The sequence below is a fragment of the Anabrus simplex genome, chromosome 10 (genome assembly GCF_040414725.1).
Source record: "Anabrus simplex isolate iqAnaSimp1 chromosome 10, ASM4041472v1, whole genome shotgun sequence".
NCBI lineage: Eukaryota > Metazoa > Arthropoda > Insecta > Orthoptera > Tettigoniidae > Anabrus > Anabrus simplex.
In genome coordinates this window covers 38068022-38084765 of record NC_090274.1, presented here as the reverse complement: position 1 = coordinate 38084765, position 16744 = coordinate 38068022, and the positions used below count along the sequence as shown (strand labels likewise).

At 39.1% G+C, this 16744-nt stretch overlaps 1 protein-coding gene across 1 annotated transcript in view; it reads left to right on the top strand.

Moving 5' to 3' along the window:
- The first annotated feature begins 7687 nt into the window (after positions 1-7687).
- The window catches only part of dve (SATB1_N and homeodomain domain-containing protein dve), a 474059-nt gene continuing 465002 nt past the window's right edge, over positions 7688-16744 (top strand). Inside the window, exon 1 of the mRNA XM_067154226.2 lies at positions 7688-7780. Coding sequence (XP_067010327.2) covers positions 7688-7780 — 93 coding nt within the window. The remainder of the gene's footprint in view (positions 7781-16744) is intronic.

The window sequence follows — 16744 nt, the reverse complement described above, 5'->3', positions numbered from 1 at the left end:
GGTGATACGAAGGGAAATCAGTGTCCAACATGCTTGCCAATTACTGCTGGCAAATTATCACAGATGTTTCGGAGCCATCTTATAGGTGAAAGTCCTAAAGGAAGAAGTTTTAAGAAGGTGAGAATTTTTACTATACAAAGTCTTAATTGGTTTATGGATGATGTGGGTTGAAATGACATAAAATATAATAATAGGAAAGCGCAAATGAACAACAGTGAACTATATAGCCTATGCAGTATGTTGAGGGAAGTTCATCAACTCCTCTCAAATATCTGTTAGGTGACAGAGAAAAACGAGCTTTAAATTCAAAATCAGCATATGCGAAGTAAATAAAATAATATAGTTTCATTTCTGAGAGCGAAAAAAAGTTTTAAATTTGTTGTGCTGTGTCATTTGGGGATATTTACTTCTGTATTAAGCTGGCTGGATCATGGAAGAGCACTACTAAAGGTTTTACGGTTATGGTAAAAGCGTAAACATTGATGGGTGTGCTATGATTAGTTGCGGGATATTTTCGATCACTGAGATAAACTTGTGCCCACTCATATAAATTCCCCAGCAGCTACAGCAGATTTGCGGGGGGGGGGGGGTAGGCCTCATTAGCTTAATCTCGGGAATATCCCCGTTCACCTGCCTGGGCTTCTGCTCACTCGCTGTAGATCAGAGGGAAGTTATGACACGTGCACGGAGATGGAATGTGTTGACACTTGCACGGAAAGCCAAAAATTCTCGGAAATAACCAGGCATGGCCATTTCAAACAATGACACTTGCACGGTGGCCCAAGGAGGGTTGGAATGCAGAAACAGGGGAGGGGAAGGCCCACCCGGTAAGTGGAGTTCATAGCTACAGTTGATACCTGTGTGATAACAAGTGTTCCGTGTTGAACTGGTGATAATTTATCTGCTGCTATGAAGTTCACTGAGACCACCAAGGGAAAGCCTGTATTGATTTACGACGGACATCAGGCAGTATATTGTGGACTATACCAATAAATATCAAATTACTTATTGGCGGTGCATATATTTCAAGAAAAGTAAATGTAAAGGAAGAATAACAACGAAAGGTAATACAGTTTTAGGCGAGACAAGTCATGTTTGCATTCCGGACGACGCGGCGAATGAAGTGGAAAAAAGTGTAGTAAATGAAAAAAACGTGCAAGGGAAACGGAAAGTATGATTTAAAATTCACACCGAAGAAGTAGGCCAGCTCTTCAATAGAGACCATGACCTTGTGACATCGATGCCATCAAACAACATTACATCGCATCCGGTGGAAAAGAATGGGACCTACAAAAGACCCGATCGATTCTGGGGGTGTAATAATACAGGAAAGGCACATAGCAATGAACGACGGTGGAAAATTCCTACTTGAAGACGACAACAGGGGGCCTAAAGACAGGATATTAGTGTTTGCCAGCGAGAAAGGAAAATCTGATTTATCAAGTTGTTCTTCATTCTTTGTCGACGGGACCTTCAAAAGTTCAAGGAAGCAGTTTGGGCAGTTTTTTATCATCCACGTCGATCTTGAAAGTTCTTGGGAAGAAACCAAAACGATGCAAGGTGTCTACGCGCTGTTACCAAACAAGAAACGGGAAACATACTGTATGCTCGTTTCTTCGAAGCTGTTAAAAACACGTACCAGGATGGAACTTTGTGACACTTATTATGGACGTCAGAATCGCCATCGTCCAATCAGCTAAAACACTGCTTCCTCAAGCTGAGATTTTTGGTTGCAACTATAATTTTAATCAGTGTCTATGGAGGAAAGTATAAGATTGTGGCCTTGTTACTGCGTACAGGGAAAATGAAGAAATTAGACTTCCTATTCGAATGTGTTCAGCACTAGCGCACATTCCCCTAGAAATGATTCATGATAGTTGGCTATATATTCAGGAGAGCACGCCTGAAAATCAGAATCTACAGGTGTTTTACGACTATGTCGTCGATCAATGGCTGGATAACGTGCACATGCCAAGAAATATGTGGAACTGTTGTGGAAGGCGGCATCGGACCAATAACGTTTCTGAAGGCTGGAACCAAAGAATAAACAGTTTAATTTCGAGAGCGCACCCGAATGTATATTCGCTGATCAAGACTCTTCGAGATGACGCAGAGTACTACGGTTACCAATTTGATAAGATAGTTTTGATTGTCAATGGGAAGAGAAGAAGGAAAGCAGCTGTGAGTTCGCATCCGGGAGATAGTGGGTTCGAATCCCACTGTCGGCAGCCCTGAAGATGATTTTCTGTGGTTTCCCATTTTCACACCAGGCAAATGCTTGGTCTGTACCTTAATTAAGGCCACGGTCGCTTCCTTCCCACTCCTAGACCTTTCCCGTCCCATCGTCGCCATAAGACCTATCTGCGACAGTGCGACGTAAAGCAAAATGGCAAAAAAAATCATGTAAATTTTGTAAATGTATAAATATTCTGAATAATAATTAATAAAGAAAAAACGTGACAATGGAATATCACTGGATAATCATGCAAATATGTTGAATCAGCACTTAAAAATAATAAAAAACTTGACGGACTTGCATAAAGTGAATTTTTTTTTGCTATTTGCTTTACGTCGCACCGACACAGATAGGTCTTATGGTGACGATGGGGCAGGAAACACCTAGGAATTGGAAGGAAGCGGCCATGACTCATCAGGGAGAGTGAAAGGCTCCTTGCAAGGGTTCCAACCCCGATCAGAGGTGCTCGTTCCTCGGGCGCACAGTACTGTAACTGTAATTATTATACTATCATGCAAGTCTTTACAGCTGGATTTTACTGCAGCGGTGATATTTACAGTTGTACTTCCTTAGTTAATGAGTAACATTTTATAAAGATGTTTAAGAGCCAACTCTTATGTAATCATTGTTAGGACAAGGAGACCTCAGGATCATAAATTAAATAAAAATCAATCTTTATTCAAGTGAATCTGTCATTTTAGAAACAACATAAGTGGAGATTTTTTTTTTGCTACGGGCTTTACGTCGCTCCGACACAGTGGAGATTTTATGACTCTTGTGAGTCAGTTTATTATTTAATGATAAGCATATTGTTCTGTATAAAAGCCACATACTTCATATCTACTTGTGTATATTTATGTAAAATATTATTATAAGGAGAGGATTTTTGTTAGTTTTAGGAACAACATTAGTTAATTCTTGGAGTTTCCCGGAATGAAAGAAAAGACAAATAGCATTGAAGTATTTATTTTTTGATAAAATATCACCATCTACTTTTTTGCAACATTTTCATGTAACTTACCTGAGAAAGCCAACGGTCGTAGCCGTGTTGAAACACCGGATCCCGTGAGATCTCCGAAGTTAAGCAACATTGGGCGTGGTCAGGAGTTGGATGGGTTGCCACGCGCTGTTGGTGGGGGTTAAGGGAATGGAGGAGCGGGAAGGAACTGGCCACGCTACCGCACATAAACTCCGGCTCAGGAACACCTTTGCGGAGTTTCGGACCTGCCTTCGGGCAGAATAACCCTTACTTACATGAGAGAATGGTTCCATTAATTAACTTTTTTAACCGAGAGTGTTGAGCAATAGGAAATTGAAATTAATCACTTTAATTTCAGGTCTACTCATCTTCAAGAGCATGCTTTACAGAGGGGATCTGTAGAGATTGTTCAGAACGATGAAGAAATCTGTGAATTCTCATTATCTTTGTCCATATGACTAGCGCGGGCAGTTCAAACAACAAAAAAGCATGATCCCTGGACCAATAAATATATTACATTTTTGTTGAAAGGAAAATAGCATTGTTGAAAGGAAAATAGCATGATCGCTGGACCAAGAAATATATTACTTTTTTGTTGAAAGAAAAATAGCATTGTTGAAAGGAAAATAGCATGATCGCTGGACTAATAAATATATTACTTTTTTCTTGAAAGGAAAATAGCATTGTTGGAAGGAAAATAGCATGATCCCTGGACCAATAAATATATTACTTTTTTGTTGAAAGGAAAATAGCATTGTTGGAAGGAAAAATAGCATGATCCCTGGACCAATAAATATATTACTTTTTTGTTGAAAGGAAAATGCCATTGTTGAAAGGAAAATAGCATGATCCCTGGACCAATAAATATATTACTTTTTTGTTGAAAGGAAAATAGCATTGTTGAAAGATCCCTGGACCAATAATTATATTAACATTTTGTTGAAAGGAAAATTGCACCAATAAATGAACCATTTAATGAATGTCTTAGGGCAAAAAACGAATGAGAAACATGAAGAAAACGACACCTAATTAATGCAAACAACTTCAATGAGCAAAGTGTTAGACAAACAAAAAACATAGGGAAGCGCTGCGACGTAGCAGAAAAAAAGTAGTTGTAAGGTAGTAAAGTATGTATCCATATCATCCTCTGCAAGTAAAATATTTCGTACTATTTCTTAATTTACCGCAGATTTTAGACTTTATTTGTGTAAAAGCAATTATGTTTCATTTGGAACAAATATTACAGTGAGATTTCGTAGATAGGAATGCGCTACGTAACCTGTAAGGTAGATGATATAGACAATGTGGTGCTGCAAATGTGTCGAAGCATGCAGCATCCCACATCAACGATGACTTATTCTGGTACGTTTCAGTGCTGATTTAAAAAATATATATATTAATGCTCTTATATGCCTCCGTACCTCAAGTGGCAGCGAATTGGCATCTCACTGCTGGGTTCCTTAATTCAAATCCCTGTCACTCTATGCCAGACTTGTGCTGGACAAAGTGGAGGCGGTGCATGTTTTTCTCCGGGTACTCCGGATTTCGCTGTCATCTTTCATTGCAGAAACTCTCTCAAATTCCATTTCATTTAATCTGTCAGTCATGCATCATTGCCTCGGACAAGTGCGACAGGTTTTGGTAGCCGGCACAAGTCCTATCCTAGCTGCTAGATGGGGGCTTCATTAATTATATTCCTGACCCGGTCGAATGACTGGAAACAGGCTGTGGATTTTATTTTAATTAATGCTGTTATGATAAGGTCCTTGACTGACCAGTTTACGATTTTTGGAGTCGCCGAAGTGCCGGAATTAAGTCCCGTAGGAGTTTTTAAGTACCAGCAAATCTACCGACACGACGCTGACGTATTTCAGTACCTTCAAATACCACCAGACTGAGACAAGATCGAACCTGCCGAGTTGGGGTCAGAAGGACAGCGCCTCACCCGTCTGAGCCACTTAGCCCGACAGAAAACGTACACTACAGGGAGATCAATAGATTCAAAATTTACAACTGGCAGGTTGTCAAGAGTATAAATCGAAGAGGATGACCGGAGCAATTTAGACCAAAGAGCGAAAAGAAGCCCACAGCAAACGGTGAAAGAAATTCGAACAGAAAAGAAGACGCCGTGATGCCGGAACTTTGTCCCGCTGAAGACTTTCACAGGCCGATACGAGAGTGACGTATCTGAGCCCCTTCTACTACCAGGTCAGGCTTAGCTATGGACGTTGATATAGAAACTAGTAGCTAATATTACAATAAAATTATACAATATAATTAAATAAAGTAATTTTAAAAACTTTGCAATCAAGAGCGAAAAATTCTCATGAAAATCGTAGGACCAAAATGCAAAAAAGGAATTTGGATGGAAAAGAAACCACAGAAGACTACATTGTCTGAGCTACTCAGACCGGTTTATTATTTATTTATTTATTTATTTATTTATTTATTTATTTATTTATTTATTTATTTATTTATTTATCTACTTATTTATCTACTTATTTAATCCAGGATTGATTTTCCTCCGGGCTCAGCAAGGAATCCCATCTCTACTGCCTAAAAGGCAGTGCCTTGGAGCGTGAGACATTTGATCGGTGGGTTCAACTGGGGATGAGGACCAGTACCTCGCCCCAGGCGCCCTCACCTGCTGTGTTGAACAGGGGCTTGTGAGGGATGGAAAGATAGGAAGGGATAGACTAGGAAGAGGGAAGGAAGTGGCCGTGGCTTTAAGTTATGTACCATCCCGGCATTTGCCTGGAGGAGAAGTGGGAAACCACGAATAACCACTTCGAGGATGGCTGAGATGGGAATTGAACCCCCTCTACTCATTTGACCTCCCGAGGGTGAGTGGAGATCGTTTCAGCCCTCGTATCATTTTTCACATTTTCGTGGCAGAGTCGGGAATCTAACCCGGGCCTCCGAGGATGGCAGCTAATATCACACTAACCACTACATCACAGAAGTGGACATAATAATAATTATAATAATAATAATTATTATTATTATTATTATTGATTCGTTATGCCCAACTACGAAGGGCGTTTGAATTTATTTATTACAATGTTTCTTTGTATCTTACCAGCATCCCTTCATTCGTTCACTGAGCGCCTTTCTTTGTTCTTTCTGTCCACACTGTATATTTTCTTCTAGATTTCTCTGCAGTTTATGTTTGCCTTCTATCGTGAACGGTTTCTTTCGTAATACCAATTTCTTCTAGATCTTTGTTTATTTCCACTAAGAAATTGTTGCTCTTTTTTCAGGGCTAGTACTAGGTTTAAATGTTTCTGTGTCAGCCTGTTAGTGTCCATTCTATGTAGGTGTCCGTCGGAATTATACGCAGTTTCCTAATTGTACCTGTGATTTTTTTTTTTGTGTGTTAGTTGATGAATTTTCTTTGGTTTCTTTTCGATCCAAATTCCATTTTCGTATTTTGGTCCTGATATGTTTTTTTTAAATATTCAGTTTTATTGTAATGTTGTCAGTTTTTATTTCACCGCCCTCAGCTAAGTCTGACCTGGATTTGAACCCGGGATAACAGGGTAGAAAGCGTTGTATGTCACCTTTCTGCTCTGAAAGGATTTAATTTTAATTTGCCTATAATTTATCGACAAAGTACGTCTTGCATTCTTTCTCACCCTTGCTAAATACCGGTACTAATAATCTTTAGCCTACCCTCCTCCTTTTTAAGTCCAACCCCCCTCCCACCTTAATAAACCCTTTCCATGGAGACCCCACCCCCTTCTTAAATCTGGACACACCTCTTTTCTGAACCCGCCTACTCTGGTTCCCGCCCAGCAGAACGCGCGCATCTTTCAGAGTTTGCGCGTAAGATACCGTCATTTCGTTAAACTCAGCCGGCTTTGCTTTGCCGGAGATTTCGCGTCGTGCTGGTTGTGGGTGTAACGCTGGCTGCCTGATGTGCGTTCCTTGACTGTCGGGCGCTTCCTCGCTGGGGGGTTGGCCGATCCTTACAGCCACTACGTCTACATTACATAATTTCCTAGTATATTTTATTATTCTACCAACACTGTAATATTATATAATAACTAATTCTCACAGCAGATATTAATGAAACACGGCAGAAGAAGATAGTTTGAAAGGAACTCCTGTTCCATTTTCGAATGTCACTGCGCATACGACTATAAACGGCAGACCAGCCTCTCGCCGCGTTCAGTATGAGTTGAACCTCTGCACAGGGAAGAGACGTGCGGTTCGCTCCTCGTTAGTTCATGTACTCGCCGCTATCTCATTGCCGGCGACAGTTTGGCGCTGTCGTCAATGTGTTGTTGATAAAATACTATTAATTATTATTGTTTTTGTTGTTGCTGCTGTGATGATTTTTCGTTAGTCTTTGTGCTTTGTTGAGAAAGAAGGCGTGGATTCGTTTGCGGATTTTCTTTCTTTGTTTCTATCTGGTAATTTTGTAAGAGGAATTCGAAGAGGGAGAAAAGTCGAAGTTTTCCCTCGAAGAAATGGACTTTCAAAGCGCTATGGAGACTTTCGCAGAAGCGTGGGTTGCTGCTAATACCAAAGGAGGAACACTAGGCGACGTGGGATGCACACAGGTAAGATTTTAATTAAGTTTATTTTTATATAGTTTCATTATTCTGGAATGTCAACTCATAATGATCAACAGTAAACCTATTTTGCGTACCTCTACAAACAGCGTGTTTTAAAATTATGATTTACACCTGTAAGTGCCATTATACATAAATTAACCATTGCGGTTATAACATTGTATAGTTATTTGAAGTATAATTCTTAATATTCAAAACAATTTATGAATTTATTTTGGGATTTCTGTAGCTCATCTTTGCAATTCTCAGATTTAATTGACGATGAATTCTAGTTATTTTTATTTTACTATTACAGTCTGAATTAAAATTCAAATTCGAAGGTGTCATATCAAAAATTACGACATGGTGGAAAAGGTCAAACAAACCTGTACCATATTTTAATGTCAGTACACATTGGTTTAGGCGCAAAGTTGTATGTATTCTTCCAATGATTTGTAATCTACGATAACATCCAATTTCAAAAGTATTTTTGAATTTATAACAAAGCTCGAAGATTTTGAATAATTCCATATTTTAACAGACTGTTAAATTTTCCATGTATGTCCTTTTTTCTGAGTAGTGTTGAATTCAGTTTAGTGTCTTGTTAGCCAAGTGATATTGGAATCTAAAACCTTTAGTTAAATCTCGTCTGCTACTCTTAAATTTGTCTTGTGATGTAAGGTATGACGACTCTGGAACAAATAACATATTATGTTGTCACTAAATTAACTCGGTACCGGTAATGGGTGACGCATGTCGTTTCTGATGTTAATTAGAACGTTTATTTAAATCAAACCATCCAAGCAGCAAAATTTGTATTTTAAGAACTAGTTTTATTATAATATTCCAATGCGTTTTCTAGAATACATTTCCTGTTCTTTTTGTAAAGATACGCCAAAATTATTTCTCTCTTTCTTTCCCTGTTATTATATTTGCGTTAGAATTTTGTATATTGTACAGCAATTGTGCACATTCCGCATTCAATTTTGATGTTTAATTTCCTCTGCTTAACATTACAAACACTTTTTATTCTAAATTAGCAACACAATGTTGTCTTTTCTTTGTTATTAACAGAATTACGTACATAAGACAGCTAAAACTCTCTTGCGAGCCGCATGCCGCACCGCGAAACTTAACCGTCTTGATCTCTTCTACCAGACCCTATTATAAATATCCTATTGAAGGAATATGGTATGCGCATATCATTTTATTTATAACTTTGAGGGTTAAAACTTTCTCGTTTTACAAACCTCACTTGGTTGGGTTATTTGGAAATTGTTTGCGTGAAGGGCTCAGATGTGGTTCGTTCTCTCTTACGATGTGGATACCAATGTTTTTATTTGTTTGTCTAGGAAATACCGTATGTTCCAATCGTGATGGACACTTTTATTTTTATTTTCAATAGACTTAACGAATTTAAATTTCGAGTAGTGTTTTCTGCTAATGTTTATTCTAAAAATACTAACTTACCGTTATCTTCGATGTCATGATAAAACACACACACGCATGATTCTAGAATGCGATTGTAACGGGTGATTCGCCATAAATACGACCAAACCTTGGCATATTTTAGCGTTAATTTCAATTGAAATAGCATATAATATTTTATGTTTGTATCTCTCTTTTCTCTTCAATTTTATTACCTTTGGCCCTATTTCAGTATTTGTAGTTAAGGGATCGAATTCCGTAGCGGTATTTTGACATGACATGCGGAAGACCCGTATCGATGTATGTACAGACATGTTAGAGCATTTCTTTACAGGGAGAAGTTTTGACACTTCAGTGTCTTAAAACCTGTTCCGTATTATTTTTAAAAAAAATTCGTGTGGAGCCATTATAGGTCATGTCATGTACCTGGTAATACATTTCTGGAAACCTTTTTGCATCCTAGATTCACTGAATTCTTTTCCTGGAATCCTGTTTTCTTTCCACCGTGCATTCCCTATTTTGCCTTTGTTCCCTATGGAATGGAAGCCCTTGAAGTTATTTAGCTTTCGTGTCCCGTACTCGATCTGAGTAATCTCTTCGCTCTGTTGAAATCCTCTCTGATCTCCTGAAACCACTTAGCTGAAATATTTTATTTTAATTTTAGAGAGTAAGCCATTTAGGACTAAGCAGTTTAGAGGGATTTGTTGACCTATTTTGTCGTTTTCTTCGGTTTTTCCCCTGGACCAGTTTGCTATTTGTCAATTTTATATCTCAAAATCTCCCCCTTTTTGGTGTCTTCTTGTGTTATTCCTATCAATTAAAGCTAGTTTCAGATTCTACTAATCCATTTTATAGTGCCTGTTTTGGCTTAACCCTTGTGTTGATAGAATTCTTCCTGATTCCTTTTGTTTACTATTTGCTTCACGTCGTACCGACACAGATAGGTCTTGTGGCGACGATAAAATAGGAAAGGGCTAGGAGTGGTAAGGAAGCGACCGTGGCCTTAAATTAAGATATAAACCCGACATTTGCCTAATGTGAAAATGAGAAACCACGGAAAACCATCTTCAGGGCTGCCGTCAGTGGGGTTCGAACCTATTATCTCCCGAATGCAAGCTGATAACTGCGTGACCCAAACCACACAGCCACTTGCTCGGTGATTTCTTTTTAAAGAATCTAAACAAAAATTATTTTCTCAAAGGCCTGATATTATTATTATTATTATTATTATTATTATTATTATTATTATTATTATATTCGTTGTGCCCAACGGTGGAGCGCGTTTGAACTTATTTTGCACAATGTTTCTTCTTCTTTTCTTCCCAATATCTCATCATTTTTTCACTGTGTTCCTTTCTGCGTGTTTCTGTCCAGCCTGTATTTTTTCTTGTTGGTTTCTCTGCAAATTTATGTTTGTTTACTAAGCTTCTAAATTTAATTCTATCTTGAATGGTTTCGTCCTCAATACCCATTTCTTGTAGATCTTCATGAATTTCTGCTAACCAATTGTCGCGGATTTTCAGGGTTAGAGCTACATTTAGAATTTTCTTTGTCAGCCTGTTGTTATCCATTCTGTGTAGGTGTCCGTAGAATTTTAATCGTCTCTTTCTGATGGTATCTGTGATTTTTTCTGTGAATTGAAAAATTTCGTGTGGTTTCTTTTTCATCCAAATTCCATTTTCAAGGGTTTTTGCCTGTTCCCCTATCGGGCGCGTCCCAGGTGGCGGATCGGGGGGCTCGCCGGACTTGTCCGGAGGGCTTGAGGGAAATAAAATACCTCTCGCGGACCAAAAACAGGCACAGCCAGAAAACATCTTGAGGTAACCTCTGAGGCTCAATACCTTAGTTGTAACTATGAGATTGACAAAGATCAATCTCCCCATTATCTTCAACTTACTAGCATGATGGCAACGTCAGTTAATGATACATTATTATTATTATTATTATTATTATTATTATTATTATTATTATTATTATTATTATTTAGTCGGTAAACTCGTGCCCTCGTCCCGAGGTGGTGCAACATTTTTCAGTTACACCCCCAATGGAGGTGAGCTGCATGTACCATTTTACCACATACCAGCCCTCCTGCCATTCTTAAATTTCTGGCAGTACCGGGAATCGAACCCGGGACTCCGAAGACGGCAGCTAATAGTGCTAACCGTTACGTTACGGAGGTGGATATTATTAATAATATTATTAATAAAAATAATATTATCATGGTTCATTCTTTTGATACCGGGCGAGTTGGCCGTGCGCGTAGAGGCGCGCGGCTTTGAGCTTGCATCCGGGAGATAGTAGGTTCGAATCCCACTATCGGCAGCCCTGAAGATGGTTTTCCGTGGTTTCCCATTTTCACACCAGGCAAATGCTGGGGCTGTACCTTAATTAAGGCCACGGCCGATTCCTTCCAACTCCTAGGCCTTTCCTATCCCATCGTCGCCATAAGACCTATCTGTGTCGGTGCGACGTAAAGCCCCTAGCAAAAAAAGACAAAAAACATTCTTTTGATGCGTTCGTAAAATGTTAATCTGTGCTTTGTGAATGTGTGTATGGTTTAATTTCCTGTTCTATATTATTGTTACTTTGTTGAGTCTTTTCTTTGCCTCCAGTATTTCTTCATTCTCTTGCCTGCAGCATCTTTCTTTTCATCCGTCCAATGTTGTTTCTTCGTGGTCTCTGTTTCTCCTTTTTAGAACCCCTCAAATATCTGTACCTTGTTTCTGAATGGGGTTCTGTTACAGATGCCTCTTTCCATGATTATGTCTCGCTGGTCTTTCTTGGTGTTAATAAACCGATTTTCATATGCGTTGCCTTTTCTGTTGGACTTGTTAAAATGGTTGAAGTTTTCTTTTAAAGACCCTGTCGTCGCACATTTTCGAAACATGTTTTTAATTTAATTTAATTTAATTTAATTTAATTCTTCGTTTTCGTATGACGTGTGATATCCTGGCCCATGTTTTGTACAGTTCTTTGGTTCTGCGTAATCAGTATTAGCGCATTTTCTAAGTCTAGAATTTTTCTTTCTTTTTTTCTCTCTGTCTATTCGATGTATTTTCTGGTTGTTAATCCTAGGCATTCTGGAATGTATAGGCACTCTGGTTGGATCACTGTCCGATAGTGTCTTATCTTTAGAGTCCACAAATTTAGGCATTCAATGCAAACTTAATAATGCGAGTAACACGTTCACCCTGTACCGCACAACAGTTCTAATATAAGATATGCATAAACTTTAGGGGTACGGACTATTAGAACCGCTGGAAATTATTGTACTCTCACTATATAACTGATGAGTGGCCTAGATGACATTTTCTAATAATAATGATAATAATAATGTTATTGGCTTAACGTCCCACTATCTAGTTTTACGGTATTCGGAGACGCCGAGGTGCCAAAATTTAGTTCCGCAGGAGTTCTTTTACATGTTCTACCGACACGAGGCTGACGAATTTGAGCATCTTCAAATACTACCGGACTGAGCCAGGATCGAACCTAGTAAGTTCGGGTCAGAAGGCCAGCACGTCAACCGTCTGAGCCACTCAGCCCGGAAGCAAAATTTGTTGCTGTCTAAACATCCGGTCTCTTCTTATCTTATTGAGATCGCTTTCTTTTTGCATGTCTTTTTAATAAGGTGGAATGTTCGATTTTCTGAACATTTTACCCTGTGATTTGCTCTTAAGATAAGTACATGACCATTGTAATATATCTCCAATCAACTCTGTTCAAATATCCACATGTTATTCTTCCGGAAATACTTTTGGAAAAATGGGAAAATTAAAATAATTGAACAGAAGTCCAAATTATTAACCTCATTATAATAATGAAACAATGCCATGACACATGCTCTGAAATTTATCATCATTATTTATACATGAATGAGTTTTATTTTATTTCATTTGCTTCCTGAAAATTATCACACAGGGATAAAGCATGACAAAGACGCAATTGCTGATATAAGATTAAAGACAATAACACATTGTTATGTAGTATATAAGTGATTTCGTATAAATCGTGACAGATCCCTTAACTGCCGACATTGCAACACTGCGCGAGTTGGCCGTGCGGTTAGGAGTGCGCAACTGAGAGCTTGTATCCAGAAGATTGTGGGTTGGTTTGAGGCTTACTGTCGACAGCACTGAAGATGGTTTTCCGTGGTTTCCCATTTTCACACCAGGCAAATGCTGGCGCTGTACCTTAATTAAACCCAGTAATAGACCAGAATATAAACTTAATAAAGCAAGTAACACGTTCACCCTGTACTGCACAACAGTTCTACTATGAGATTTGCATAAACTTTAGGGGTACGGACTATTAGAACCCTTGAAATTTATGTTACTCTCGCTATTTTATTGCAGAACGGGCTAGACGACATTTTCTGCCAGCCACCGGTTCTGCTCACGGCATTGTTTCATAAGAAACGTATCGCAGCTATCTTCAGGCACAGCCTTGGTACTCTCTAAAGCCACAATATCACCTAGAAGTTAGTAACATACGGTCTAGAACTCATCTACGAAGAATTAACTAGTAATCTTGTGAGGGTAGAAAAATGAAAGCATGTTTCCTGAAATATGCATTAAGAGTAGGAGAAAGAGCTCCGTCAAGATTCGTCGTCTATGAACTAGACAAGGAAACGTTCTATATTGAAGACTTATATCTCATATTACCGCCACAATCTGCAAGTCCATTTTTATGAGGAACATCTACGCAGAAGAATGATGGAGACAATGGAAATGGACGGAAGGAAGAGTATTAAGACCAAATACATGTTGTTACGAGATATGTCATTCACGGTTTCTATCACAAACTTTGCAGAACAAAATAATAAATAAAAAAACACTTTCGTTATCTGACTGATAGATGCATATGTGAATTGTACGATGAAATATGTCGAAGATATCATTTATCAGATTGTTCAAGGAGCACGAAATCTCTCCAGGAGTACAGCAAATATCAACTTGTAACTCTTACATGCCCTTTCGGGAGAATCTTAACCTTAATAACAATTGGAAGGTGCTCTATAGTGATGTTAATATTTTCGTTCAGTTATTTTAATCTTGCAGTTTGTTCCGAAAGTTCTGTAGAATAGCTTATGGATATTTGAATATAGTTGATTTGAGAGATATATCACAGTGGCCATGTTCAGAACTTACATGCAAATTTTAAGAAAATAGATTATTGATTTATGTTGGTGGAAGACCAAATTTTTCTTCGGCATGCGGGATGGTACAGACACATTTGGTCCTAACATAAATTGTTGTAATCAGGAATCTCATGATTAAACTGAGGCCTTAAATGTCTGTTTCAGACTGTTAAAAATGCAGGCTAAAATTTAAAATCCGCCTTAGGTCCTATTGCATTAACATGAACCACTATGGTACATATAAGTTAGGGTTTTGTGTAGAAGGGTAATAGGTTCATTCAGGGAAACGAGGCGGAATAGGAATAGGGTGATAACAGTATAGGGGGCTGGAAGTCAAGAAAGGATGTTAGTGTTAAACTGTAGAAGTATTTCAAAGAAAGGAATAGATGTATATTTAGGTGTTGAATCATGGCTGAGAAGTGATACTATGGATGCGGATATTTTCTCACAGGACTGGAGTGTTTATCGTAGAGACCTGGATAGGAATGTTCATACTGGTGTAATAATTGATCATTGAAATGAAATGCCGTATGGTCTTCGGAGGGGCCTTGGTGCGCGTCTTATGATTTGACTCCCGTAGGCGACCTGCGCGTCGTGATGAGAATGAAATGATGGTGAAGCCGGCACATACACCCAGTCCCCATGCCAGGGGAAATTAACCAAGTGTGGTTAAAATTCCCGAGCCCACCGGGAATCGAACTCGGACCCCTGTGGCCAAAGGCCAGCACGCTAACCACTTAACCATGGAGTCGGACAATTGATCAGTAATCAATTAGGAGAATGCTAGGTTAATTACTGATATAGAGTCTGCCGCCTGGGCGACTTCTTTAAATGCAGATCACTGTTGATTGATTGATTGAGTGAGTGATTGATTGATTGTTTGATTGACTGATTGATTGATTGATTGATTGATTGATTGATTGAATAAGACTCATAAAAGATCTTTTTTAGTGTTATAATGGCATATTTTGGCTGTTAGCGCCTGTTTCGCGATAAATGCTTCCTGAAGCTCAAATTTTGCAATTTTTAAATTTCTATTTTTTTTCTACTTCTCTGGTCGGCAGGGAGAATTTACCCGATCACGTCCTGTGTGATTGAGAGGAAATTCTCTAGACTTAGGCTAGAAATAACCTGACTGAAACGAGGCATAAATTTACATCATAAAACCTTGAAAAATGCACAGTGGTGCGCTGTAATTAACTGGAAAGCAATTTATTACAGAGCAGTTTCATTCTGTCTTCGTACAAAACAAACTAGCATTTCCCGAGCACAGTAAATCCTCTGCTTAATATTGTACAGGAGATGGTTTAAACTGTAAATATTTAAGTAGTTAATGAAAATTCAGACTCCTTCCTGAATGGTCAGCGTACACGCCTTCTGTTCATAGGGGTCACGGGTTCTATTCCCGGTTGGGCTTAAGGCTTTTAACCTCGCCTGGGCAATACCTTTGACTCTGGGATTGGGTGTTTGTGCCAACACACCCCTTTTCAAAACACAGCCACTACCAAACACCACGGAAAGGCGGAATACGAATTCATCTCTCCTCTGGGTGATTTCGGACAAAAGAGTAGCGTTACAAAATGTTGCAAAGTTTGGGCTGGGAAGATTTGGGAGAAAGGAGACAAGCTGCTCGATTAAATGGTATGTTCCGAGCTGTCAGAGGAGAGGTGACGTGGGAGGACATCAGTAGACGAATAAGTTTGAGTGGTGTCTTTAAAAGTAGGAAAGTTCACAATATGAAGATAAAGTTGGAATTCAAAAGGACAAATTGGGGCAAATATTCGTTTATAGGAAGGGGAGTTAGGGATTGGAATAACTTACCAAGGGAAATGTTCAATAATTATCCAATTTCTTTGCGATCATTTAAGAAAAGGCTAGGAATACAACAGATAGGGAATCTGCCACCTGGGCGACTGCCCTAAATGCAGATCAGTAGTGATTGATAATGTTGAAGTAAGGAAGAACGGGCGAGCTGAACGTGCGGTTAGGGGCACGCAACTCTGAGCTTGCATCTGGGAGATAGTGGGTTCATACCCCACTGTCGGTAGTCCTGAAGATGATTTTCCCTGGTTTCCCATTTTCACACCAGGTAAATGCTGAAGCTGTACTTTAATTAAGGCCACGGTCACTTCCTTCCTGCTCCTAGCCCTTTCCTGTTCCATCGTCGCCATGATACCTATCTGTGTTGGTGCGACGTAAAAGCCAATTGCGAAATAAAGTAGTAAGGAAGGGAATCCTGCCGAACAAACAGAACCAAGTCCGCATGTGCATCGCATCCCACCGGGGTGTGGAGAAGGAGGAGGAGGAGGAGGAGGAGGAGGAGGAGGAAGAAGAAGAAGAATGTTGATTTTACGCCTTACTAAGTAGTTTATTACGGTTTTCGGAGACGCCTAGCTGCCAGAATT